General features: G+C 37.4%; 1 protein-coding gene across 18 annotated transcripts in view; it reads right to left on the bottom strand.

Annotated features, from left to right (window-relative positions):
* itpr1b (inositol 1,4,5-trisphosphate receptor, type 1b) overlaps positions 1–25,897 on the bottom strand; it is a 154,960-nt gene that overhangs the window by 122,127 nt on the left and 6,936 nt on the right. For 8 of the 18 annotated variants that reach the window (XM_056248571.1, XM_056248575.1, XM_056248573.1 and 5 more), the window contains exons 3-13: positions 23,982–24,052; positions 9,525–9,640; positions 9,176–9,262; positions 8,740–8,898; positions 6,375–6,473; positions 5,952–6,035; positions 5,706–5,852; positions 3,227–3,397; positions 2,130–2,174; positions 1,992–2,021; positions 82–236 (exon numbers count right to left, since the gene is read on the bottom strand). In XM_056248571.1, coding sequence (XP_056104546.1) covers positions 82–236; positions 1,992–2,021; positions 2,130–2,174; positions 3,227–3,397; positions 5,706–5,852; positions 5,952–6,035; positions 6,375–6,473; positions 8,740–8,898; positions 9,176–9,262; positions 9,525–9,640; positions 23,982–24,052 — 1,164 coding nt within the window. The remainder of the gene's footprint in view (positions 1–81; positions 237–1,991; positions 2,022–2,129; positions 2,175–3,226; positions 3,398–5,705; positions 5,853–5,951; positions 6,036–6,374; positions 6,474–8,739; positions 8,899–9,175; positions 9,263–9,524; positions 9,641–23,981; positions 24,053–25,897) is intronic. The other 10 variants (XM_056248582.1, XM_056248588.1, XM_056248585.1 and 7 more) reach the window with 5 other exon arrangements.

Genomic DNA, 25,897 nt, shown 5'->3' with positions numbered 1-25,897 from the left:
GTCAATGACCAATAGTTTTGAACTGTAACATTTAAACCTGTACCAGGTTATACCCTGACTTTAGACTTTGGTTGAGTGTACCTGGGTACGAGGGAGTCTCCTCCTCTGAGGGTGGTGGGATCCAGCTCAAATATGGAGGAGATGTCATTGCCATCGGGGACGGACACGAGGCTGTACATGACCTTCTCGTTGGGTGTGCGCAGACGTGCTCGCAGGGCATCATGTTCAGAGTCCAGCTAGTGGAGAGAGGAGACACTGTAACCATAGAGACACATCACCTTGGCTGATTTATTGATTATGTAACTGAGATAAAAACTGATCTTAAGTGATGCCATTAGCCAACAAAACAATCTTTGATCCGTTGCATGTTTACAACTCTGCATGTGACCTGAAATTTCTCAAAGCCCTCATGCACATACACTTACAACAACATGAAGAAGAATGTGAAATCTCTTGATCATCAGTCACATGTGGGTTCCATCAAAACAAGTATTTAGTAGTCAATAATAAAGGTTACCGTTGTTGATTCTTAGTTACCTACAAAGAAACTCATTAAGATTTTATAAACTTGACCTAAGGGTCCGTTATCGACAAAAATAATTATTAACTTGAGATTTGTGTGCAGAGCTTATTAATAAGTACATGCACACAAGCAACTGGAGGGACTGATGCTATATATCAAGCCATGGTGTTATACTGCCACCTACAGGTGCTGTGTTCACACTGCTCAAACTGGTTTACCTGTACCTATAGCGTCACCATGTGGCTGGTTTAAGAAGACATTCTAGAAATGATTGAACACCAACTGTCAAATAAAATCAATTAAAAAAGAAATTATCTTTTCTGGGGTTTCAAGACCTTTTTAAGACTAATTAAAGAAAATGTATGAAATATATTGAAGGGAATACAATACGTCAGCATGTTCGCTACATGAAACGTTTAGGGAGAAACACAATTAGTTGTATTAGCAGCACTTTAGAGTTTGAAAATAGAACTTCCTTCACATATCCATTCATTTTTTATTCATTTTTACAAAAAAAAAATCTTGATTCACCCTGTTTTTAACAACTATATGGGCATAACTTTTACTGTATCTTCTAATCACACTTCAATAAAAGTGATTATTCCTCAGGATTATTTGTTTCGTTTTCCAGTGCAGTTTTCTAAAGATTTTTAAATCAAGATTCATTGACCTGAGATTTAATGATTTAACTGGAGAAAAAAGAAAAATATATATAAAAAACAATAATTTGACCTGTCCCTGATTTTGTGATTTTGTGATGCTTGTATTTTTTTAAAGCATTTACATAATTTTTTTCCCTTCAAAATATTAATTATTTGAGCTGAAAGGCTGTCAAAGTTGTAATTTTTGTGGTGGGACTACTGTGCGAGGTGATCACCAATGCAAAAGTTTTGGACATTTCTCTGTATGTAAACGGTCTCCTTTCTGTATCCATGCAAAAGTTTGTTTTATATGATCATGATAGTTATAATACTTGATATAATTTTGCACAGAAAAGGTTGGTAGACATTTTACATTTTTAATTACTAATTTCAACTATTTTGAAATATCACAAAAAAACTATTAAAAATAACGAAAGCACATTAAAAAATTACTAAAACTTAAACTAAAATTAGAATTTAATTTTTTTTTTTTAAAGAAGCTAATTCAAAATATTACTTTATATAGATAATATTAAAATAACACTGATTGTAACTGCATTTTGCCCACAAATGCTGTTGATCGATCTTGTACAGACCCCCATTTTAAAGATAAAATGAGCAACAAAATCAAACAAAGTTACAAAAAACACACAGACAATTCACAACAGCAAAGCAAAGAGGATCATGGGAAACAGAACTAAAGAGGCAGGGAGTGGGACAGGGGCATTCTTTGAGTTTGGCATTTGACATGAAGATGAAGGTATAAGCTTGGTCATCAGGTGCTAGACACCAATCCAGTTAAAAGCATTTTGAATAACTAATAGTACCTGGAAGTTAAAAGGTGAAAAATCCGCCACCTGAAGCAGGAAATAACAGCCAACAGTTTAGTTAAGCTTCCAGCCCACTGTATGCAAACACACAGTACACAAGAATGACAACTATTTAACACAGTTAAAAGCGCTTACAGATGAACGTGATTCCTGTGACTCTTCCACATAGTCAGGATTAACCTGTGAACAGATCAAAATCATCAAAAATATCCTCAAAATGAGAAATCAGATCATTCTATTTGACAGGTAACTGATCAGGATATGAATTGATTTATTAAGCACCACTTAATAAAGAAAGTCCTGATCTTTGAACGGGTTTACTTGGTTAGCAGGATATGTTTCGGAACAAGATTTTCCTTTCTTCGAAGGTTCGAATGTCCACATGATTTAAAATTTTTACATAAGGCACATTCCTGGTCCAACTGTTGTTATTCTAAAGAAATAAATCTTAGTAACAGGGTTATTATCATTAACTAAACAATTAAAAACAATTTTGCTCATTTAAATAAAGATGAAATAAAATAACACTTAAATATTAAATGGAAAAACTCAGTTAGAAAATTCAGTTAGTTGCTAAAGCAACATTTCTAATTTTCATTTAGTTTAAGCTGAAGAAGTAAAACCACTAACTGAAAAAAAAAAACTGAATAAATTAGTAATAGCAAAAATGTCTTTACTAACTTTTCTGGGCCGGCAGATGAAATTACCATGAAGGAGTGAGCCAGCTCTCAGATTTCATCAAAAATATCTTAATTTGTGTTCCGAAGATGAACGAAAGTCTCACGGGGTTGGAACAACATGAGGGCGAGTAATTACTCACAGAATTTTCATTTTTGGTGAACTATCCCTTTAAATGCAAATCTGACATTTAAAGATGATTTTTTGTTGCATATCCTGTAATTTTTTTAAATAAAAAGGGCTGCTGATGTAAAAAGAGTAAAATACTTGACTTTTTGATTGTTATAGGCTAGATATTCCAGTATAAATCTCAGGTTTATGTCCAAATATCCTTAAACATATCTGTCTACCCAACCATGTTCAAAGAACAGTACCCTAGATGCGGTTAAACCTGCACTATGTAAGATTCAACCAATTTGGCGTCCAATTGAGCAAAAAATGAGCTCAAATGAGGTTTGAGCCTATGACAGAAACATCCAGAGAGATGTTGAAAATTTTACAGACTGCAGATTTCAGGCAGAGAATATCTAGAGGAAGTTAGTAAGGTTCCCTACCCAGAGAGAGATGTTAGTGCTGATCTGGGAACAGCTGAGAGATGATCCCGAGCTAGCAGAACACACCTCACTCACCTCTGCAGCCAAGTAGGATCCTGTGGCCAAGTGTTTAAACCTGAAAAGACTATTCCAGTAACCAGCGCCGCCACGACACGGGTCATGCTGAACCACCTGAAATATGAGATCGGGAGAAATGTCAATAGGAAAGCCGCATCAAAACCAGCATTTAAAGAGACATTTAAAAGGCCATGAAACCAACAAATATAGTATCCATGTTTTTTAAGCTCACCCTAAATTACACAAATATACATACAAATCCTGTGACGGCTATAATTTAATGCACAAATAAATGCACAGTCGTCCGCATTTGTACTCTGCATTGAATATATTATAGCTGTCACAGGATTTGTATGTATGTTCATATATACACTCACCTAAAGGTTTATTAGGAACACCATACTAATACTGTGTTTGACCCCCTTTCGCCTTCAGAACTGCCTTAATTCTACGTGGTATTGATTCAACAAGGTGCTGGAAGCATTCTTTAGAAATGTTGGCCCATATTGATAGGATAGCATCTTGCAGTTGATGGAGATTTGTGGGATGCACATCCAGGGCACGAAGCTCCCGTTCCACCACATCCCAAAGATGCTCTATTGGGTTGAGATCTGGTGACTGTGGGGGCCATTTTAGTACAGTGAACTCATTGTCATGTTCAAGAAACCAATTTGAAATGATTCGAGCTTTGTGACATGGTGCATTATCCTGCTGGGAGTAGCCATCAGAGGATGGGTACATGGTGGCCATAAAGGGATGGACATGGTCAGAAACAATGCTCAGGTAGGCCGTGGCATTTAAACGATACCCAATTGGCACTAAGGGGCCTAAAGTGTGCCAAGAAAACATCCCCCACACCATTACACCACCACCACCAGCCTGCACAGTGGTAACAAGGCATGATGGATCCATGTTCTCATTCTGTTTATGCCAAATTCTGACTCTACCATCTGAATGTCTCAACATAAATCGAGACTCATCAGACCAGGCAACATTTTTCCAGTCTTCAACTGTCCAATTTTGGTGAGCTCTTGCAAATTGTAGCCTCTTTTTCCTATTTGTAGTGGAGATGAGTGGTACCCGGTGGGGTCTTCTGCTGTTGTAGCCCATCCGCCTCAAGGTAGTGCGTGTTGTGGCTTCACAAATGCTTTGCTGCATACCTCGGTTGTAACGAGTGGTTATTTCAGTCAAAGTTGCTCTTCTATCAGCTTGAATCAGTCGGCCCATTCTCCTCTGACCTCTAGCATCAACAAGGCATTTTCGCCCACAGGACTGCCGCATACTGGATGTTTTTCCCTTTTCACACCATTCTTTGTAAACCCTAGAAATGGTTGTGCGTGAAAATCCCAGTAACTGAGCAGATTGTGAAATACTCAGACCGGCCCGTCCGGCACCAACAACCATGCCACGCTCAGAATTGCTTAAATCACCTTTCTTTCCCATTCTGACATTCAGTTTGGAGTTCAGGAGATTGTCTTGACCAGGACCACACCCCTTAAATGCATTGAAGCAACTGCCATGTGATTGGTTGATTAGATAATTGCATTAATGAGAAATTGAACAGGTGTTCCTAATAATCCTTTAGGTGAGTGTATATATATATATATATATATATATATGTTGCATCTTTCAGAGGCTTATTTTTCTGTACTTCTAAAAGTCGTTTGATCGGTCATATCACAGGGCCATAAGGACCGGTTGCACTCACAGTGTGGATGATTCACATTAGTGTCGAAGACTCTGGATTTATGGAAGAGAACTTTTACAAAACAGAAACAATCACTCATGTTTGAGACATTAATGCATCTCTCAAATATTCTATGCATCTGTCATAGGAAATCAATACATAATCGTGAATATTTAAGTGAGGCGCCTTCTTATAGGATAAGGACATGCGGTCTCATGAATAATTATGAGACACGATGAGTCATCGATGTACTGTAGGTGTAAGGAAACGTCACATCCTGTAATGTTGACACAAAGGCTGAATCCGAAATCGCCCCCTATACCCTCAAACAGGGCGCTATTTGAGGGGACAGTCATTTGTAGTGGTGTCCGAAACGATAGTGGACGTTATTGAGTGCACTCCTTTAATCCCACAATGCACCGCAATAATGAGTGTACAACCGATGTACGCTCAACGGCGGTCCGAATTCACTCGTTTTCATTTATTCCTTCAAGTGAACAGTATTAGTGGACTAACACAGGGAATAGTGAATGAGGGTTTAGGGGGCGATTTTTAGATTCAGCCAAAGACTAATTTAAACCCGGAAGATGAAAATAGCTAAAAAAAAAGAAAAAAAAGCTTACAATTAACTAGTTTTCTTCTACGATTAAAACTAACGGATGGTAAAATTGTATTCTATGATGTGCAACACCCATACCTCCATTAAACATGAACATACAAAAACATGCAACTCACCTCCACTTCCCACAATGCTTTGCTGCTGGTGGCAGAGGTGGCGGACTGGCGGCCAGTGGTTCGTAAGAACACATGTTGCTTCTTCCTGTGTTCATCGCAAGTGAGAAACTTTTCCTGCTCGGCATGAAACAGCCGAACCACGTCACCCTTAGCAAACAGAAAGAAGGAATTAGCACCATCCCGTTCTGAAAACTGCCTAGATGATCCTTCAACAACAACTCCAAGAACTATATTTGATGCGTTTACCCCTTTAAGAATGATTTCTTTGTTGTCACTCCATTTCATAAATAAAACAATCTTCCAGCTAGTGTTGCAGTTCACCGAGTTGACCTGAGAAGAACGCAGGAGAAAGAGTCTCAAAATAAACTATGGTATTTTTTGAACATTAGCACTTACTAAAAACAATCATTTACAATACAGAGATATTCTGGCAGAGAAAGTGGTTCTTAAATCAGGGTTATCGTAGCATTAAAGCCGTCACACTAACACTGGGTTCAGGGTGTTCTATTTGCATGGACAGTAATTCCATTTTTATGCAGCTAAAGCTAATTTAGAGCCAATTTACAGACAGTATGTTTCCATTTAAACCAATTATTGCATAGATATTGCTACATGGTGTAATGCACATCAGCACAAAAAGATAAAACTGAACAAAAAAAGCAGGCAAACCTCGTTGCAGCCAGGATTGTCCACTAGCTGATGGGTGCTGGCGTGCAGAGGCTGTCCTGCGTTTACAGGATTCAAAACCACTTTATCCCCAATCACAACCTAAAAGAGAAAAAATTTAACTCAATTAAAAGGTATTTTGAAGTAATTGTGAAAGGTTGTTGCACGTGCAAAACTAAGAATGACAGGGTGTCCCTCGCCATTTTTTTATGTGACTTACATGAAAGTGACTGTCATGTAAACGACATATACTTTTGTGGGAAAATTTACCATCAGAAGTACAGCTAGGAAAATAAGTAAATAACTAATTAAATAAGTAAACAAAGCAAATAAATTCAAATTGTATCGGTCACACACACACAAGCATAAACAAGACGACTCTGTGCACACAGCGTACACTTAACAAAAAAATCTAAAGTATAATAAATAAGAATTAGATCAAATATATAAAAAGCAAGGATACGATATAATGATTATTTATTATGACTGTTTATTAATTCACATTATATATTAAATTAAATAATACATATATTAAAATTGTACTATTTTTTATCTTTTTTGTGTTTTTCTACCAGTCAAACTAAATTACTCCCATAAAACTGCACAACTTAAGTCTGAGTGACACATACAAGATTCAATAATGCATCTACACAGAAGATATTTATGTGTTATACAGCAATCCAATAACCAGGCTCAAAATAAAGGTGAAAATGTTAAATAGACAATATACTATTTAATAGACAATTCTTTTTTTATGGAATGTTGGAGTATTTATTATAAATGATTTTTCTGTGCACATCATTATTTTTTTAATTCAAGCTCCCTCATAATTTTTAATCAAAATAACTTCCCCTCCCTCTTGCAGCTCATCTCTTCTTTTCTCTGATGACGGGTTTACTAGCGCGAGGGCGGGGCAACCTGTCACTCACATGAGATCCACCAATAACAACCCACAGCCATCCAATCAATTCCCAATGGACAAAATCAAGTCCCGCCCTACATTTGTTCTCATTCGAGAAGCTGTTTCACTCTGATATACCTCACAATAGGGAAGAAAAGGCTATCCCAATTCTGAATTTAAGCTCAACTAGTTCATTTCACTAACTGCTTTTGAATGTATAGCTCAAGAACACCATACATTTAGGTTATCTCTTGTCGTGCCTCAGTTTTGCACATATTTATATCCAACAAGACCAGGCTAAGTTCAGTTTCAAAGTATTGCCGTGGTTTTCCATTATGGGGGCTCAGTGTCAGCGGCGCTCTCTCCCACAGAGGCCATTTTTAATGGCATTAGCAGGGGAATTCAATGCTGTGAGCTTTGACATCATATAATGGTCATTGGGACCTAATGTAAAAAACACTCTTTCCCCCAGAGATCAGGAGCGGATGACACCCCATGGCCCCCAATGCAACTACATCTAATGGAGCAAATGGAGAATGTTTCATGCCTGGTTCTGTTTAGATCACAACGTTTCCGAAGACTTAAAGGTTGTAACTACAGTTCAGGCCATTTAGACCCCCTGGTGAATAGCAGAGTCCATTTGACATCACAGGTCCATTTATTTAGTTCCAAATTCAGCCTCGCACCAAGGAATTCCTCGCTTGAAAACAAGTGCGAGGTTCTGAATTTATTTGATTTGGCCCAATTTGCAGGACGGTATTTCTCATCGCTCCTCATCTCCGCAGAAACTGCCTATTGCCCCTCAGAGATTACGATATATACACTCATGTTCAATAATTTGGGGTCAGTAAGATTTTTAAGAATTTTATAAAAAATTAAATAAAAAAAGTAATACTTCTATTCAGCAAGGATGCATTAAACTGATAAAAAGAGACAGTAAATAAATGTATAAATGTTACAAATAAATGCTATTCTTTTGAATGTGCTAGTAATCAAAGAATCCTGGAAAAAAAGTATCATGGTTTCCACAAAAATATGAAGCAGCACAACTTTTTTCAACATCGATGATAACATCAATAAATGTTTATTGAGCAGCAAATCAGCATATTAGAATGATTTCTGAAGGAACATGTGATTAATGATGAGTAATGAGTAATGATGCTGAAAATTCAGCTTTGCATCAAAGGAAGAAATTACATTTTAAATTGTATTAAAATAGAAAAATTTTCACAATATTACAGTTTTTGCTGTATATATGATCAAGTAAGACTTTTTCAAAAATCTTACTAACCCCAAACGTTTGAATGGGAGACATTTTGTGCATGTTAAGAGTACAAGGCTGTGCAAATTTGCCAACTAGAATTATTTCCAAACTAAAATGGTAAATATGGCACTATGGATAGAGGACAGCACAATTGCGCAAAATCTGAGCCCAGTTAACAGTTTAAACTGTATGTTTCCACTCACACTGTCTCCTATGGAGCGGAGTTTGTAAAAGGGCTGTATGTAGAACCAGGAGCCTTCGTTTCCAGCCGAGTCCAGCGTCACGCGCATGGCGTTCTTCTCCAGCAAAGCAGGCAGTCGTTTATTCACAGTAAGGTACTTATTGCTTTTTAAATGCAACAGCTGTGAAACGGAGAACACACAAACTTCTGATATTAATAGTGCAAACAACATTATTTACAAAAAGCTGGTATACCAATGAAACCCCTTTAGCTATACACATGAACATAATTAAGGTCGCATGCTGAGGTCACATGACACTGTCTTATAATAAAATGAATTATGAAGAGCAATTCTGAATGCAAACTCAATGACACTGAACAATGGATTTCTGTCCTGCCAAGTCCTCAGTGGCACAGTGGGATCCCTCTGCCTCCCGTATGCCAGCTGGCTGACCTACCTGAATAACGTTTCCATACTGTATCACCGATCCCAGCAGCTTCCGGTTTTCCGATTCATTCTGTTTCTTCTCTAGATCAGCAGCATGCTGAAAAACAGAGGTGAAAATGCAGATTAAAAAGACAACAAACATAAATGAAAGTGAAGCTCTAGACAAGTTTATAAACAACATTTAATCAACAATATATGTAATGATCATATTTAATATCAAAATAGACTTCATTTAAGTCCAATTGAATGAAAGATTTTATATCTTATATACCCAAGTAGCATAAACGCCCAGATCCAGAAAACCATGTGGACATAAAACCATGAAGCACAAAACCAAAATGTGTAACGCATTAACTCACATGTAGTTTGGTGAGTAGCACGGTGTCTGTGGTGCTGTTTCCACCAGGTTTTGCTGCTTTCCAGAACTGTTTCTGGGCTGAGTACCTGTTCATTGGACACAACCTGAACAGACAGTCTGGAAGGGAAAACAGAAAAAAACACACACAAAAACACCTTATGAAAAGTTCACACAAGCATTTTCACCTAGTGTACGAGCTTTTATACTGTGCGTACATACCAGTAAATCAGTCAAATAAACAAAAATAAACAAAAATATTGCCAAATAGGCACTTTTACAATTTGCTTTAAAACCAAATCTTCTGCCATCGTCTTGTCAGTCAGCTCCTCACTCTCAATGAAATCTGACTCCTGCTGTTGATCTGTGCGGTGACTCTTGTTCGGCTCAAGCTGAATTGATCAGACACGTTCAGTTTTTAACTGTCGTTACTGTTCTCAAACTGGACTAAATTATTTTTTATTACTATAAAAAAAAATGAAAAAGCCAATAGGAGGCGGTGCCTCATTGGGCAAGTGATGTAACCATTGCTGCGGCTAAACACTGTGTAACACCGGTAACACCATCTTTCGCAGCAAAGCCGACCTCTGACCCAACATATGACGCATGACGTAGGTGTAGCATAAGCTTAGGTGAAAATTGAAGAATGCGTAATCAAAGGGGATAGAACTAAACAAAGCGCCGGTCACGAAAGTCTAAAACTGAATAAGGATTTCAATATAAGAGAAGAGGAGCTACGTATTACGTCAGGTCAGAGGTCAGCCTTCCGCTGGAACACGACTCTCTCGTGAACGCAAGAACGGCCATTGTCGGAAGCCAGTTATTCTAGATAATTAAATTATAAATATGGATATTTTTCTTAAAAAAGCGCATCGCTTCACTTCAGAAGGCATTTATTAGCCCCCTGAAGCTGCATAGATTATTTTCATGATGGGTGGATGGCTTTTCGGAGATTAAAAAGCCTGGTTCTATTTAAAAACTCTTTAAAAACTCTTGCTCTATACAATGCCATCACAAAGCTGGGAAGAGCCGGGATATTATTTAATAGAACTCCTATTGTGTTCGGATGAAAGAAGAAAGTCATATACACCTAGGGTGAGTAAATTATGGGATAATTTCCCTTTTTTGGTGAACTATTTCTTTAATTTAAAAAGTAAAATGCAATCTATTATTTATTATACAGAAAATGAAAATCTTTTCAAATTCCCCTGGAAACCGCTTAAGTTTCACTGGACTAACTGACCTTTCAAACATGAAACAAAACTGCAATATATCCATCAGTACTGATTCACCAAGGTGTATTTAGCCAGTTTTAGAAAGGATAATCAGGTTAATTTGAGACATTGTGGCCCATTTAATTGTACTCTTTATTATTCAATTAAATGATGAGGGTACCTGTGACTGCAGGCACAGCTGACTAGAACAATTCATTTATTTTCCAAAGGAGGACACAAGAGGACTCAAGCTTGTCTCACATTAGTTGGGTCACATTGCCAGTTTAACTCCAAAAGGCGACTCGAATTAAACACACCCCAACCATACTGTCCAGTAAAATACAATTGATAGGATACGAGTTGGAACTGATGTAATGTAAACAAGTTGCAATTGAATTAATAACTGATACAGAGTTTTTATTTGAATAGACATGAATGATCCCTCAAATCATGTTTACACAGCAGTAACAAAAGCTGTTGTAACTATGGTAATCTGGCAGAAACTATGGTGGTTACCATGGTATATTTTTGTGAGGTACTACAGCATGACTAAACCAGCGGGTTATGCTCCTTGCTAACCAGTTGGTGTTTCCCACATTACAGCCTTCCTCAGTGTAGAGAAAGCTCTTCTTGTCACACATATAAACTTTGAGAATGAGATGCTATTATGCTAACCATGGCTACGTTCCTTGAGAAGCAGTTACAACGTTATCATGATATGGGATAGGACTGCACTGAGAGCCAGGCTACCTGACAGCGTGTAAGAAGGAAAGGGCAACAGGATGGGAGGGAAGACACGCAAGAGGACATGATTAAGTGTGACGGGTAAAAATAGCACTATGTCCGCAGAGCGACTGAGAAATGCGGCCAACACTAACGCTAGCGCTCAGGGATTAGCAGCCAGGGAATGAGGGGGGGGGGGGGGGGGGATAAGAAGAAACACTGAAGGACTGGAGGTTGAAAGTTAGGAGAGGAGGATGTGAGGAGAAAGTGGGACAGAGGATGACGGTGAGAAGAGGAATGGAAGGAATGATGGAAGAATGATGGTGCTGAGGGGCAACGCTAGGTCAAACTAAGAGATGAGAGGGAGTTAGCATGCTAATCGACAGAGAGAGAGAGTCATACCACACCAAAACAAACACTAGGCTATCAAACAATTATGGACACAAAGAAATGCACAATTATAACAGTAACCTCTAAGCGTGATGCTACAGTACCACCACTCCATTTACCATGGTTTTACAATAGCGACACTAAATGTATGGTATTTTGTCCAGAAACATTAACATTAGGGCTTATAGCCAACCAATAAGATGAATAATATTTGTATGAAATGGCAGATAGATAACACATAAATGGCTGATTTTAAAATGCTATACTATTTTGTCTAATTAAAATGGGGGGGAAAATGAAAAAATTAAGAATCGACCATGTTAAATGTTGCGAGTGAATATAGGCAATAGGGATCACTGAATTTTGAAGATTTTTTTTTAAAACAACACTTAATTTTAAGTGAGCATTAGATGACCATAAAGGTAATCTCAATGTAACAAAAAAAGGAGCATGAACAATTAACTTTTAATATTTTTTTTTTACATTTTTCAGTTTCGGCTGAACTATCCCTTAAAGCAATTCAACAGACACTTTTTTTTAACATCAAACGTCTCATGTCTGTTCCAGTGCCAACAAAAACAACTTTTCATGTTCACGCTCACTTTTTTTCTGTAGTAATCAAAACGGGTCTGAGATACAACACCCTGTCTGGCGTCTGATGAACAATTAAGAGGATACATTTTCAAAAAACACCTTTGGGGAAACGGTTTAACACACTGTAGCTGACCTTTAACTGAAGACACTTTTCTTTTGAAGAAAATAGATCTGTTGGAGTCCGATGACCGATTCGGTCTATTAAGAATCTGTTTCGACTGATCTGTTAGATATGAATGGGTTAGCAAAGCTCTCAGAGACACCAGTCAGGGATCACTATTGTTGCCCTTGTTGCCCTGACTGTGGTCATTGGTAAAAATTCACAGGACATGAATGGGTCTTTCTTGACTGAGGCCAATACACTAGTATGCCACTGCTCATCACAGGACCCTGGGACTACGTTTGTGGCCTTGTCCCAGGATCAGAAAGGAAGGGCAAACTTCTGAATGACACACTAAGGCTATCGGAAAGCAGGCCTTTTAAACAGCTTAAGCAAGCTATTAATACCATGAGGGATCTAAAGATTTAGTGGTGACACTCTCTCAAAGCAGAAGTACAGTGAACAAAGCCCAGCCACTAGTGTTCTGCCACAGCTCAGAAAAAGCTCAAGTGTTTCCCCCCATTACAGCCTTGCTCATAATAGCAGTATCATAATCTAATAAAATACAGTTCACGAAATGCCACAATACTTTTATCATAAAAAATATATAATATATTAAAAATATATATAATAGCAATATTTACAATACTATACATAATAGAATACAGTAGAATAAATTATTAAATACATTATAATAAATTAACTAAATAAAATATTTTTTTATTTTTTTACATAATATTTATTTTATTTATTTTTTTACGTACTTAAACATTTATAGTTCTACATTTTTCCTGATAAGACAATGTGGATTTTTAAATGAATAAAATGTCTGCTTAAATAATACAAAAATATTATATATATAAATCAATTATTATTATGTGTAGTTTTAAATTTACATACATCAAAAATTATAGCAAAAGTATCCATAAAATAAAAATGCATTGAATGAGAAATACTCAACACCACTGGAATAACAGAGAATTTACATGAAACAAATTGTATTTGACATTTAGGCTGAGGTCATTGTCTATAGGCTGTGTCTCATTAATCAAACAGGAAGTGCATCAGCAGATGTGTGTTCAGTGGTGTGTGGCAGCTGTGTTGAGAAACCAGCCCTTGCATTTAGCACAAATTAAAAATAAACATTTATGTATTCAACCCTAAGAAGAACATTTACCTCAAGGACATTTACACATTGTCCATCCTTGGCTAGGGATTTTTTTGGAGACCATGACTATATCTCTATCATCATAACACAAGAGCTCCATTGTTCCAGCCTCTGAATCTATTTCAAGACCAAGTCCAAAATACTGTCATTTAGACATTCAATAACAACAACAAAAAAATCCAGCCTGGAATATAAACATGACAGAGCCATGTAGAAAAAGTAGTTATCTATCTATTCTACACTACACGAGACACTGATTTCAAATAGCTAACCAATTAAAGTTATTTGAAAACACATTTTATAAATTATATAATCTAAATATATATTTGATTATTAATATATACAGTCTTTTTTTAATTTAAAGTTCCACATTTTTCCCGAAGAAAACAAGTGAATAAAATCAATAAAACATTTTTTTTTATTTTTTTTACAAAATGACTGCCAAAATTTTATTTTTATTTTTTTAATTTTTTATATGAACTTATGATGTAGCATTTGGTCAGACCATCTCTATAACACTCTAAACACAACTCTATAAACTGCACTTGTGAAAACAGCTGAGCCACTTTCACACTACTGAAAAAAGCAGTAAGGTTAGAAGGAAACAATGCTTCCCTGTGAACAGCGTTTGAACTGTCACTTTAGTTCGGCAGAAAATGTTCTATTCAACAAACGCTAACGCTTCACCGCAAGATTATGACTATAACAACAACACCCGCAGCTGGTTACTGTAAGACTTTATGTGCATATCTGCCTGCGTTCGGTGCAGCTAATGTTATTCAAAGCCAGTAATGAAATGGGTACTTTTCCTAATATTTGCATATGGTATCAGTAATAATGTGACAGCCATCTGCTGCGTCCACAGCTAACAGTTCAGAAGAGCTCAAGTCATGGTCAGAGCAAACATGGCCTTGCTATATCACAAACTCATCAAGACACTTTGTATTTGCATAGATCCATTCAATTAAGTCTAATTTCCATCAATGGCACTGCAGAATGTTTCACCTATGCAGCCATAAATGTGTTTGGCTCATGTCCTAAAAGGTTAAAATATATATGTATAATTAAAGGGATAGTTCACTTTGAAATTAATTTGTGGTATGTTTTAGCTTACCTCAAGGGCATCCAAGATGTAGGTGTCTTTGTTTCCGCAGTAGTTTCAATTTTGATATTTTTAGGTCAAACCATTCTTGTCTGTCAGTCATATAATGCAGGTCTATGTTCAAGTTCAAGTTCAAGTTCAAGACCTTTATTTGTCCCCGAGGGGCGATTAGTTTTGCTGCAGTAGCCAAATAAATTAACATGCAGTACATGACAACATCAAACATCAATTCAAATACAGGATCAGACAGATAAAAAATAAAAATAACACCACAACATTTAACATTTAAGTTCAAGTATGTCTTATGTGCAGACATTACCTATTCTTTACGGAGTTAAGCAGAGAGATCGCAGAGGGTACAAAGGAGAATTTAAATCTAAGGTGGTGACCATTAAATCATGGTCACCACCTCAAAGAGCATGCACAGAGAAGTCCAAATTAAACATGATTTAATGACTCGTAAATGTAAGTACACATTGATGGCCTAAGACACGAAACGAGCGGTTTGTGTGAGAAAACGAACAGTATTTATATCGTTTTTACCTCATGTAACCACAGCCATGTCCAAGTGATCTGAGGGCGCGGGCGCTTCGGTCTGCGCAAGTGCCGGAAGTGATCTCTCGCACGTGTACGTCACTCATTGTTTACACAGAGATTCCGGAAGTGTTACCTTTCACTGTGAAGATCTAAACATATTTAGATATACAGGAAATCGCAATGGAAGACGATTTCGATATATCAACAGACAACGTTGAATTTTTTCAGAGAGATCACTTCCGGCGCTTGCGCAGACCGAAGCGCCCGCGCCCTCAGATCACTTGGACGTGGCTGTGGTTACATGAGGTAAAAACGATATAAATACTGTTCGTTTTCTCACACAAACTGCTCGTTTCGTGTCTTAGGCCATCAATGTGTACTTACATTTACGAGTCATTAAATCATGTTTAATTTGGACTTCTCTGTGCATGCTCTTTGAGGTGGTGACCAAAGACCTGCATTATATGACTGACAGTAGGGCTGGGCGATATGGCTGAAAACTGTATCACGATATCAGTGTTTCATATCGGTCGATATCGATAATTATTGATTTTTTTATGACCCATTTAAAATAAGGACCAGGAGAAAAAATATATTACATTTAAACATTTTTATTTTAAACTTAACCTTCCTCTGATTACAATCCCAAGACAGAAATGTCAACACAACCATGGAAAACTCAAATAATTAAAATGTAAACATAAGTCTAAATTCACAATCAGACCTGCAATCTCCTCAGAGTAAAAAAGGTGACAGTGGCGCGGCGGGACGTGGGTGGTTGGGGTTTGTGATCGTACGTGCACCCTGCTTGATTTTTTTTTTTAGACATCACGGTTCGGTACGATTTCGGTACAATGGAGTGAAAAGCAAAACAGAAATGTAGAAGGCATTTTTTTAAATGTCTTAAGCCTTGTATTTTTTAAATAAGTTTTATTAATAAAGGCATAGAACCAGTTTATTTATAGTGCACTGATAATAGTTTTATATAATTGGTTTATTAATTAAACTAATAAAAAGATAGATATGAGATATGTTTGGTAATTGTACCTGAATGAATTTAAAATTAATTTGCAATATTTCAGATCAATATATTTGTTTTCCTTAATTTTAATTAACCCTAACTTTATTCTCATCAGAATTATAGATAATTGATTTCCATATAAAATAATACTACCAACAAATTTAATTTTCTTTTTTAATCAATGTGTAACTTAAAAATAACAGATTAGTGCTCTGTTTTGAGGGCAAGAAATGAAAACCAATGCGATATGATGAATGTCCAAAAGATGGAACACACAGACTGTTTTAAAAAGGGTTGGATAAATATGTTTTGCTTTTAAAACGGTGTGTACAGTTGTAGGCTACAGTTTGACAAGAAATACAGTGTGACAAAAGGACAATGTTGTGTTTTATTGCGAGTATAGGCCTACACAAATATTGTAAACACTTTGTCCTGTATTAACAAAATGACGGAGTATGTTTTTATGTCTCCACTGTTCGATTGCGCCCGCGTGTCTCTCTCTCTCGCGCGCGCGGAGTCGGACACACACACACACACACACACACACCAGCATTGCAATCTTGACATCGCAGCCTGTTCCTTATGCTGTGTTCACATCAAACGCGAATAGAGCGAATTATCTAATAATGTTTCGCAATTCTAGCCTGCATGGCATGCAGATGAAAGGCACTCATTTTCTGCTTATCAATCGCCGGTTACTGATGAGGAACCCAGCTGCACGAGACAACGATGGCGCAACCAAACTTTTTTCTTTTTTTTTGATGGCGCAACCAGACTGACACGTTACATGATTGCCTGAGCTTGTCACTCCTTACGTTGCTAGGTTACCAGAGAGCGAGTGCCTTTAATGCAAACTTGCTTCGCAACCTGTGGTTTCTTCCGACGAAGAAAAAAAAAAAATTATCGAACGTTTTATCGAACACATTTTTTATTGATATCGATCACGTGTCTATCGCGATACATATCGTTATCGTTTTATCGCCCAGCCCTAACTGACAGACAAGAACGGTTTGACTTAAAAATATCAAAATTGAACCTACTGCGGAAACAAAGACACCTGCATGTTGGACGCCCTTGAGGTAAGCTAAAACATACCAAAAATGTATTTCAAAGTGAACTATCCCTTTAAATATTTCAATATAATGTGTTGGATTGTGGCCATATATATATATACAGTATATATACCAGAGAATAAACTTAAATGAACAATTAATATATAACCAATATACTTTAAGATATATAAAAAATATCTTACAGGTTTGGAATGACATGAGTGAGTAAATGTGGGTGAACTAGCCCATTAATAAATTCTACTTTACTAGAGCCAGTCACTTTCTGAACTCTAGGCCATGAATGAATTGAAGAATGTTCTTCCATCCAACATCTGTCAGGTTATGAAATGATCTTTATAAAAGAATGGGCATATGTGAGGATTTGGAGGCTGAGTTTTGGCAGACTGAAATCATTCCAGAAAAGCTCAGTATCAGAAGAGGGCAGACCGGAGATGTGTAGATGATAGATGACAAAAGCCTGAAACAGGAGCTGGGTGGAGAATAGCTGAAGGAGGAGGCCATCTTTATGTTACAGTGTACGAAGAAGCACGACTGGTTATAGCTGCCAGTGTCACAAAGAAGAGTGTAAGCAAACTGGTAAGGAAATACTAAGTGAATACTACTAATCAACAACAGACATAAACTGAACAAATTTCACAGAGACATTTGACAAACAGAAATTGGAATAATGAGTCCCTGAACAGAGCTGGGGTCAATATCAATAGTAGCAGTCATGTGGTGTTTCCACCAGCTGCTTTAAGTTCTACAGTGCATCACATCTTTCAGATTTGCCTGTTCTTGCTGTGTGATGTTACTCTACTCTTTCAACATTGCACTTGCAAGTTCTCGAACATGTCTGGGGGACACATGGTCACACATGGTTTGGCACTGCAAGGACAATCATCGTCTTTCCGGTCTCCCTGTAGCTCTTTCACTACGGACATTGCAGTTTATTTCTCTGTTCACATCTGAAGTCCTCATGCCTCCTGAACCAGGACTATGGCAGTTTCACACAGGTGATCAGGGATATTGATAAGAGTAGAGTAACATCACACAGCAAGAACAGGCAAATCTATACGGACTGTCTTACGGACTGTTACACGGGTGTATGTGCAATAACTGTTTATGGTTCATTGAATGCGCATGAAAAACATTGTTTAAAGTCCCCATGAATTCAAAATTGACCATACTTACTTTGTTTGCCTAAATTGATCGTTTTGTGGTGAACAATTCATCCATGCAAGTCAATCCACACAAAAAAATTTTTTGGCTTCATAATCTTGAATCTAAACAAAATCTGAAATTTCCCCTCCCCTCTGCATTGGAGGACCTTCCCTGATGACGTAGGTTTGACGGTTTGGGTGTCTGCTTAACATCCGTAACCACACCCCTCCAACTGACAGTAGACAGGCTGAATGAAAACACCTACTTTTCTAGATCCAATCAGGTGCTAGTTGGAAAAAAGCCACGCCCACTATTTTGCCTCATTTAGTATTCCGTTTCTCTCGGAAATACGTCACAACACTGGAGAAAAGTCATTTGCAACTGCCGGTTCACGGGGACTTTAAACCCTTTCCAATAAAGTTATGTAAAGCTTATTTAGATTTTTTGTAATTATCGTTAAAATACAGTGTACCAAAAAAGGGACGTTTCTTTTTTTGCTTAGTTTATATATATTTCTAGTTTAATTTAGGTTGAAGAAGCACAGAGGCCCGCACACAATGTCCTTCAAGAAAAGGTCTTCAAAAATGTTTATTCAGAGGCCATAAAAATGACAAAGTGCATACCAATACCAAAGACAAAATATTTTCAGTATTACATCATCATCAGTCCAGCGTTTTGTTTTGTTTTTGTGGTGGTGCTTTAAACGTAGGGTAGGCCGTTTTTTTAATAAACACTTTTTGTTATACTGGTTGAAACTCTCTTCACATCCTGATAGCAATCAATAACAGAAGTGGTCTAAACATTAAAACATCTACACATATATTCTGCTGAAGTCTCACGATCAAAAAAATGTTCGTCCAATTCGATGTTCTACCTGCCTGTCAACATATCCATTTCCATACCTCCCTGTTTACGCGCACCTGCTGTTCTGTAGACAGACAGTCACAGAGAAACAGCAGGCGCCTTTTACAGTTCGTCCTGAACCAAAACAACAAGTTTATGCTGCGTTCACGTCATGTCGTAACCATAATTACAAGATGGCAACCCGTGACGTTCTACCCAGATCTGTTCACGTCCTCAGACTTATGCGTTTCTATGTCAACACTTTCCACACCGAAATCAGGCGGTACAAGTAGGAGCTCTGTAAGTTGTTTATGTTCATTTTTATTGTAATGTTACGTACTTTGAGACACAAGGTCATTTAACGCCGTCTCTCCTGACACTTTGCAGACTCTGCTGTACGTGTTCATGTGTTTTGAAGGAGGCGTGGCTTTGTAGACACTCTGAAGGGAGGGTGGGATTTAATGCTTTCAAAGCTAGCTCGCTATTGCTAGCCTCTCCGAAATTGCCTACTCTACCTTTAATTTTGACTAGTTGCAACCCAATGACTAATCTGTTTTGCATACTTACATCACTAAAGACAATATGGAATTTGGATTATATATACAGTATCAAGTTTACGACTACTGAATATTGATGATTACTGAAAAAAGTGCAATTTTTAGTTGGTCAATTTCAGTTGACCAACATTAAAAGTATTCTGCCCTTCCATGAGGCGTTTGAGGATATATTACACCAGACAGGGAGAATCATCTGGCTAACAATAGAGGTGTCTGACTCTCAGCTTCATCCATCAGTTCCTATAAAAACACAATATCTGTCCATCAACGTCTGTCGTACTTAAATCAAAGTGTACTAATCAAACTGACAGCCACACATGGACATGCTAAGATACACACGATAAACTCCTGAGCAAACGCCAACACATACAGGCATACAAAACAAGCTGACAAAGACCCATCCATCTGCCACATCCACTCATCCTCATGAGCAACCACAGAGAGCAGTGTCGGGAGCGATTGACAGCCCATTCAACAAAGCACAAGAACACTAAATGCTCCGATATACTTCAAAATTAGGGCAAAACAAAGTTTGTTTGGGGAGTTCGGAACAGCTTGCCAAAGTGAACTTCAAAAAAGCTTAAGGTCAGTAATTTAGTTTTGAAAGAAAACCCGTAAGACTTTCATTCATCTTCAGAACACAAATGAAGATATTTTTGATGAAATCTGAGAGCTTTCTGTCCCTCCATTGACAGCCTATGCAACTACAAATTTGACTCTTCAAAAAGTTCATAAAGAGATCGTAAAACTAACCAATATGAATGGAACGGTTTAGTGCAAATTTTGTGAAAAGAAGCGATCGCTTTATATGATGAACAGATTGAATTTAGGCTTTTATTTATTCAAATATAAACATTCATCAACTTACTCATCAGTTATTGTAAACGGAAGCTCAAGCATGTTCGCTCGACATGCAAAAACCAATGAGGTTCATTCTCGTGTAACGCAGCACGTTTGAGCTTCAGCAAGAACCAATGAGGTTCATTCTCGTGTAACGCAGCACGTTTGAGCTTCAGCAAGAACCAATGAGGTTCATTCTCGTGTTACGCAGCACGTTTGAGCTTCAGCAAGAACCAATGAGGTTCATTCTCGTGTTACGCAGCACGTTTGAGCTTCAGCAAGAACCAATGAGGTTCATTCTCGTGTAACGCAGCACGTTTGAGCTTCAGCAAGAACCAATGAGGTTCATTCTCGTGTAACGCAGCACGTTTGAGCTTCAGCAAGAACCAATGAGGTTCATTCTCGTGTTACGCAGCACGTTTGAGCTTCAGCAAGAACCAATGAGGTTCATTCTCGTGTTACGCAGCACGTTTGAGCTTCAGCAAGAACCAATGAGGTTCGACATTCTCGTGTTATGCAGCACAAAGAAAGGATGGAAAATGTCAAACTAAATACAACTTCTTTCGGTACAAGAAGCCTGGACTAATATTCAAAGTGGGCTTCGGGGGGGGGGGGGAATCATACAGAAGTGCAGTATATTTGAACACTGTCTCCAATTCCTCAAGGCAAATAAGCAGAAAGCTTCTCTGAAGAGGAGGACGCTACAGCTTCAGCAGCTTCATGCTGTAGCAGGACAGACTTGGACAGAAAGAATCACTGACTTGAAGCCAAATTCCAGGTTTTATTGCAATTATGAGAGAAATAAACGGCCCTCAAAAATGTAAGGATTGTGCAGAAAAAAGTTCTACATACGGTATGTGCATTCAAGCAACTCAGTTGGACTTAAAAGGTAATACAACGGTGTGAAGCACGTCAAAACATTAACAATTCACTACAGAAAGAAACCCCTCAGACTGGGCAAAGAATATTTTATGAAACAGACAGAAATGAGCAGCAGTGTCAAGGCAGAGACTTGAACACTTCACATGCAAAGCACCACTGAAGCCTTAAACAGCTGGTAATGACAGTTCATTTACCAGTTGACACATTTCAGACCATATTTACATGCTTGTTTTATCTAATACCATTTCAGTGACAGTCACTGCCTCACAGCTCTCTTTTGCATACTGTAGTAGAGATGGGAAAATTAGACTATATATAGGTTGATTGTTACAAATAGTTGCTATCATCATATTTAAAGTGCATATATAAAACGCATTTTATGCCTGTAAGAGATTAACTCTAACTTTGCATTTACCTAATGATTAGTTACTATTCTATCCTAGTTTTCATTGTGTGAATAAATCCACAAACACACACATATGTAAAAATACATATATAATAAATAAACATAGTTTATGTCCTGTATTATTTACAAACATATGCATGTATGTTACTGTTATATTTTTGCACAACCAAATTGATGTGTACATGTATAGTTGATCACAAAAAAATTATTGTTCACAATAAGATGCATTTAAAAAATAGATGTCAATTTCAATTTTCACTAACCTGAAATTAACCTGAACCTGAAATTGTTACCTCCAAATTCTACTTCAACTTGACCTAACAAATAAAAAAGACTTTTGGTGTAACCTAGTCTGTCAGTTATAGCAACCTAATTTGCTTAGTATAATTACATAGCAAAGTTATGTAATCTAACTAATTATGCTAACTAATTTGCTAAGATTACATAACTTTTATGACTGGAATAAAAGCATTTGTAGATATTACAACATTAAATGCGTTTTTAGGTTAACTAAAAAAAAAAACTTTTTAAGTGCTGTCATTGCCCCATAACAACTCTTCAGTTTTTCTTTTTAATTGAAGACCTTCACATGATACACATTTCACTTTTGCGTGGAATCAATCTGTTGCTGATCGAAAACCGACAATTCTGATCTAAGCATCCCTAACATATCAAGCTACAAGTTGACAGGCTGTCATAAGAGCAAAATACCAGCAGAAGGGGCTCAGAGGTTTCTCCCAGCATGCCTGGAGGACAAGGTTAGCTAACTTCTGACAGGTTTCATCTTTAAGGAGAGAAATCAGTTCCTTTTCCACCACACAAAAAGTAAAGTCACAGCTCAATCCTTCTCCTGAAGAGCTCCATTCCTATTGAGTTTAGCTCCAGTTCCATCAACCACAACTGGGCCAGCTAATCAATGTCTTCAAGTTTACCAAAAAATGGGAGACAGCCAGACAGGTGTGTTACAGCAGGAACTAAACTCTGCATAAGGAGCACACTTGCATTAACTTTCTCTCAAAAGACAAATGCATCACATTTTGCTGCATCATTCTCACTTGCACTACATTGAATATAACACTGTCTCTGACCTTTCTATTTTGCCAAAATTGGGTGAGACATCATTCAAGTGAAAACACAAACAGAAAACAGCCTTTACATATAGCACATTTTAAAAGTGTTTGACAGGCAACATATGCTTACGGCATCAGGGATTCCGATCTAGTCTCCTATTGGAAGCTCAAACGTGGTGCGTAACACGAGAATGAACCTCATTGGTTCTTGCTGAAGCTCAAACGTGCTGCGTAACACGAGAATGAACCTCATTGGTTCTTGCTGAAGCTCAAACGTGCTGCGTAACATGAGAATGAACCTCATTGGTTCTTGCTGAAGCTCAAACGTGCTGCGTAACACGAGAATGAACCTCATTGGTTCTTGCTGAAGCTCAACCGAACCTGCTTGGCACGTGAGAACAAAGCTCATTGGTTCTTGCGTGGTTCAAACGTGCTCAAACACGAGAATGAACCTCAATGGTTTTCGCACATCAAGCGAACATGCTTGAGCTGAGTAAATGACAATTTCCATTTTTGGGTAAACTATCTCTTTAATGCTCTAGGAGCCCAACATGGTAACGCAATGTCCGATTTCAAACCGGATTTCACAAGATGAATTTTGAGTTCAAGCTTTCGAACGATACCAAATTTATGATTGGTAAAATAGGTGATCGGAAAAAAGCCAATAAAAAAGCGCCAAAATTACACAGTTAAGGGGTTAAATAAGCATAAAAAAAACCATCATCCGCAGAGATATCTAAAATACTTCAGTAAAACACCCCAGAGTCCGCAGTTAAGGAGACATAAATGTGGCCTTACCTCGAAACTTCTTAGGAGGGTTGTTCAGGTCCCCAGATTCTGGTTGCACCACACAGCGGTCGTCCACCAGACTGCAGAGATGAGAGACAGGAGTCAGAGAACTTCTCTGGAGCAAGCATATCGAGTATCTCTATTTTTATACAGCTATTTTATACAGCTATATCGCGTTTTGTGCACAAATTGTGGGGAAAAGTGATTTCGGAGCTATAGTACTACAGTGCTATTAGTAGCTGATGGCATGATCAAATAAGACACAATATTTAAAGAAATTTGCTATCAAAATTACATTTTTTGTTAGCATCTATAGGCTAGCATACCTATAAAAGTTATCAATTTAATTTTAGCACATTCAAACATTTATAAATATTCAATCTTTCTCTTCAAAAAATGGGGGGAAATATTAAGACTTTTTACACAGGAGTTTATGCACATTTTTGTGCAATAAAAATTCTACAGAATGAGAATGCCCCTGTCTCTAGTTTATAAATATATACAAAAAATAATAATAATAAAATGACTGGCTCAAAAAATCATAAGTCAATGCAAACAAAACAATTATCACTATAAACATATCAGTTTATATATGTTTTATCTAATCGCACTAAAACACCCCATTGCTCAAGGTAAATCAGTTAGAAATAAAATATTGTGTAGGGTTGTTTTGTCTTGAATTAAATTTCTCAAAATATGTGAAGTATTAGAGTTTTAGCAGAGAAACGATTAGCAAATCAAGAGGTCTGTGTTTCCTGAAAGGTTTATCTGCTTAAATGCGTGAGCCACCGTGTTAAAAGCAAATGTCATTTTATGCAGATTAAATCATTCAGTGATAATGTAATGACACCAAAATTTGCCTCTCATTATACTTTTTCTATATCTCTATTAGCCAGAATGAGTCACTGGAAATCGAACTCTTATTGACTACGTTCACACAGCAGCAAAATACATTTCTGTTCGGTTGTGAAACACAGTGGCAACTGAATTATTACCAAAGTGAGTCAGCTGAGCCTATGAACAGAACTGAAATGTTATGGTTGTCAACTTCTCTCGAATTATTAAAAAAAATGACGTGATATGGTGTGGTCAGAACCATTCCAGTTTTGGTTTGGGCTGAGAAAAAAAATTAACCAGTAAGTTTTGGGGCACATAAGAGGATGAATGGGAATGGGAATGTGCAAAATGCCAAAAAGATGAAAAATAATCATCATCTGCAGTTATATAGACTGTCTCTGGTAACCTCAATGGCTCCATCTCAATATTTTAAAGTGAAAATCTCGGACAGTAACTGTGAGCAAGGGTCTGGTCATACCCTTATTATTGGCTGCATTTCAAAACCTACTGAGCTGCAAGCCTGAACAACAATTTGTGGGCATCATACACGTTAGAATAAACAAACCGAACTTACACAGTATTTCTGGCCTTCAAATGCGCATTAAACATCTGAAATAAACCTACACATCATTTGTAGGCCTGAAAGGTACGAATCAAAAATGTTTATATATGGGTATGAACATAGATATGATCTATGTACGAATTGCCTATGCGGCCATTTCTGGCATCATAAATGCATTCAAATGTCACAATTAAAACCACACGGTATTGTTGATTATCACAGGTGTGTTTTAACTAATTGTGGGACATTTTAGGTACAATTGGCCTATGCCTACACCTATGCTGTCTAGGTAGGTAGCCTACTAGGATTTTAAAACACAATATAATGCACAATAGTTTCTGTACAAGAAGTCTTCAGAGGCTTCAAAACACTGGATATTGTCAAAGTTATTCAAATGAACCAGCAACAAGTCCGTACGTAATTTGCATCCAGCTTTCATCCGTTCACCATAAATGTGACCTGGCAGGTGAATTTCACACTCTCCAGGGACTAATGGACAGGTGGCTTCTGTCCGGATGAACATGAC

This window comes from Rhinichthys klamathensis, unplaced genomic scaffold (genome assembly GCF_029890125.1).
Source record: "Rhinichthys klamathensis goyatoka isolate OS25496 unplaced genomic scaffold, OSU_Roscu_1.1 h1tg000056l_1, whole genome shotgun sequence".
Taxonomy (NCBI): domain Eukaryota; kingdom Metazoa; phylum Chordata; class Actinopteri; order Cypriniformes; family Leuciscidae; genus Rhinichthys; species Rhinichthys klamathensis.
Note: the sequence above shows the minus strand (reverse complement) of the source record. Positions and strands in the feature narration are given on the sequence as shown.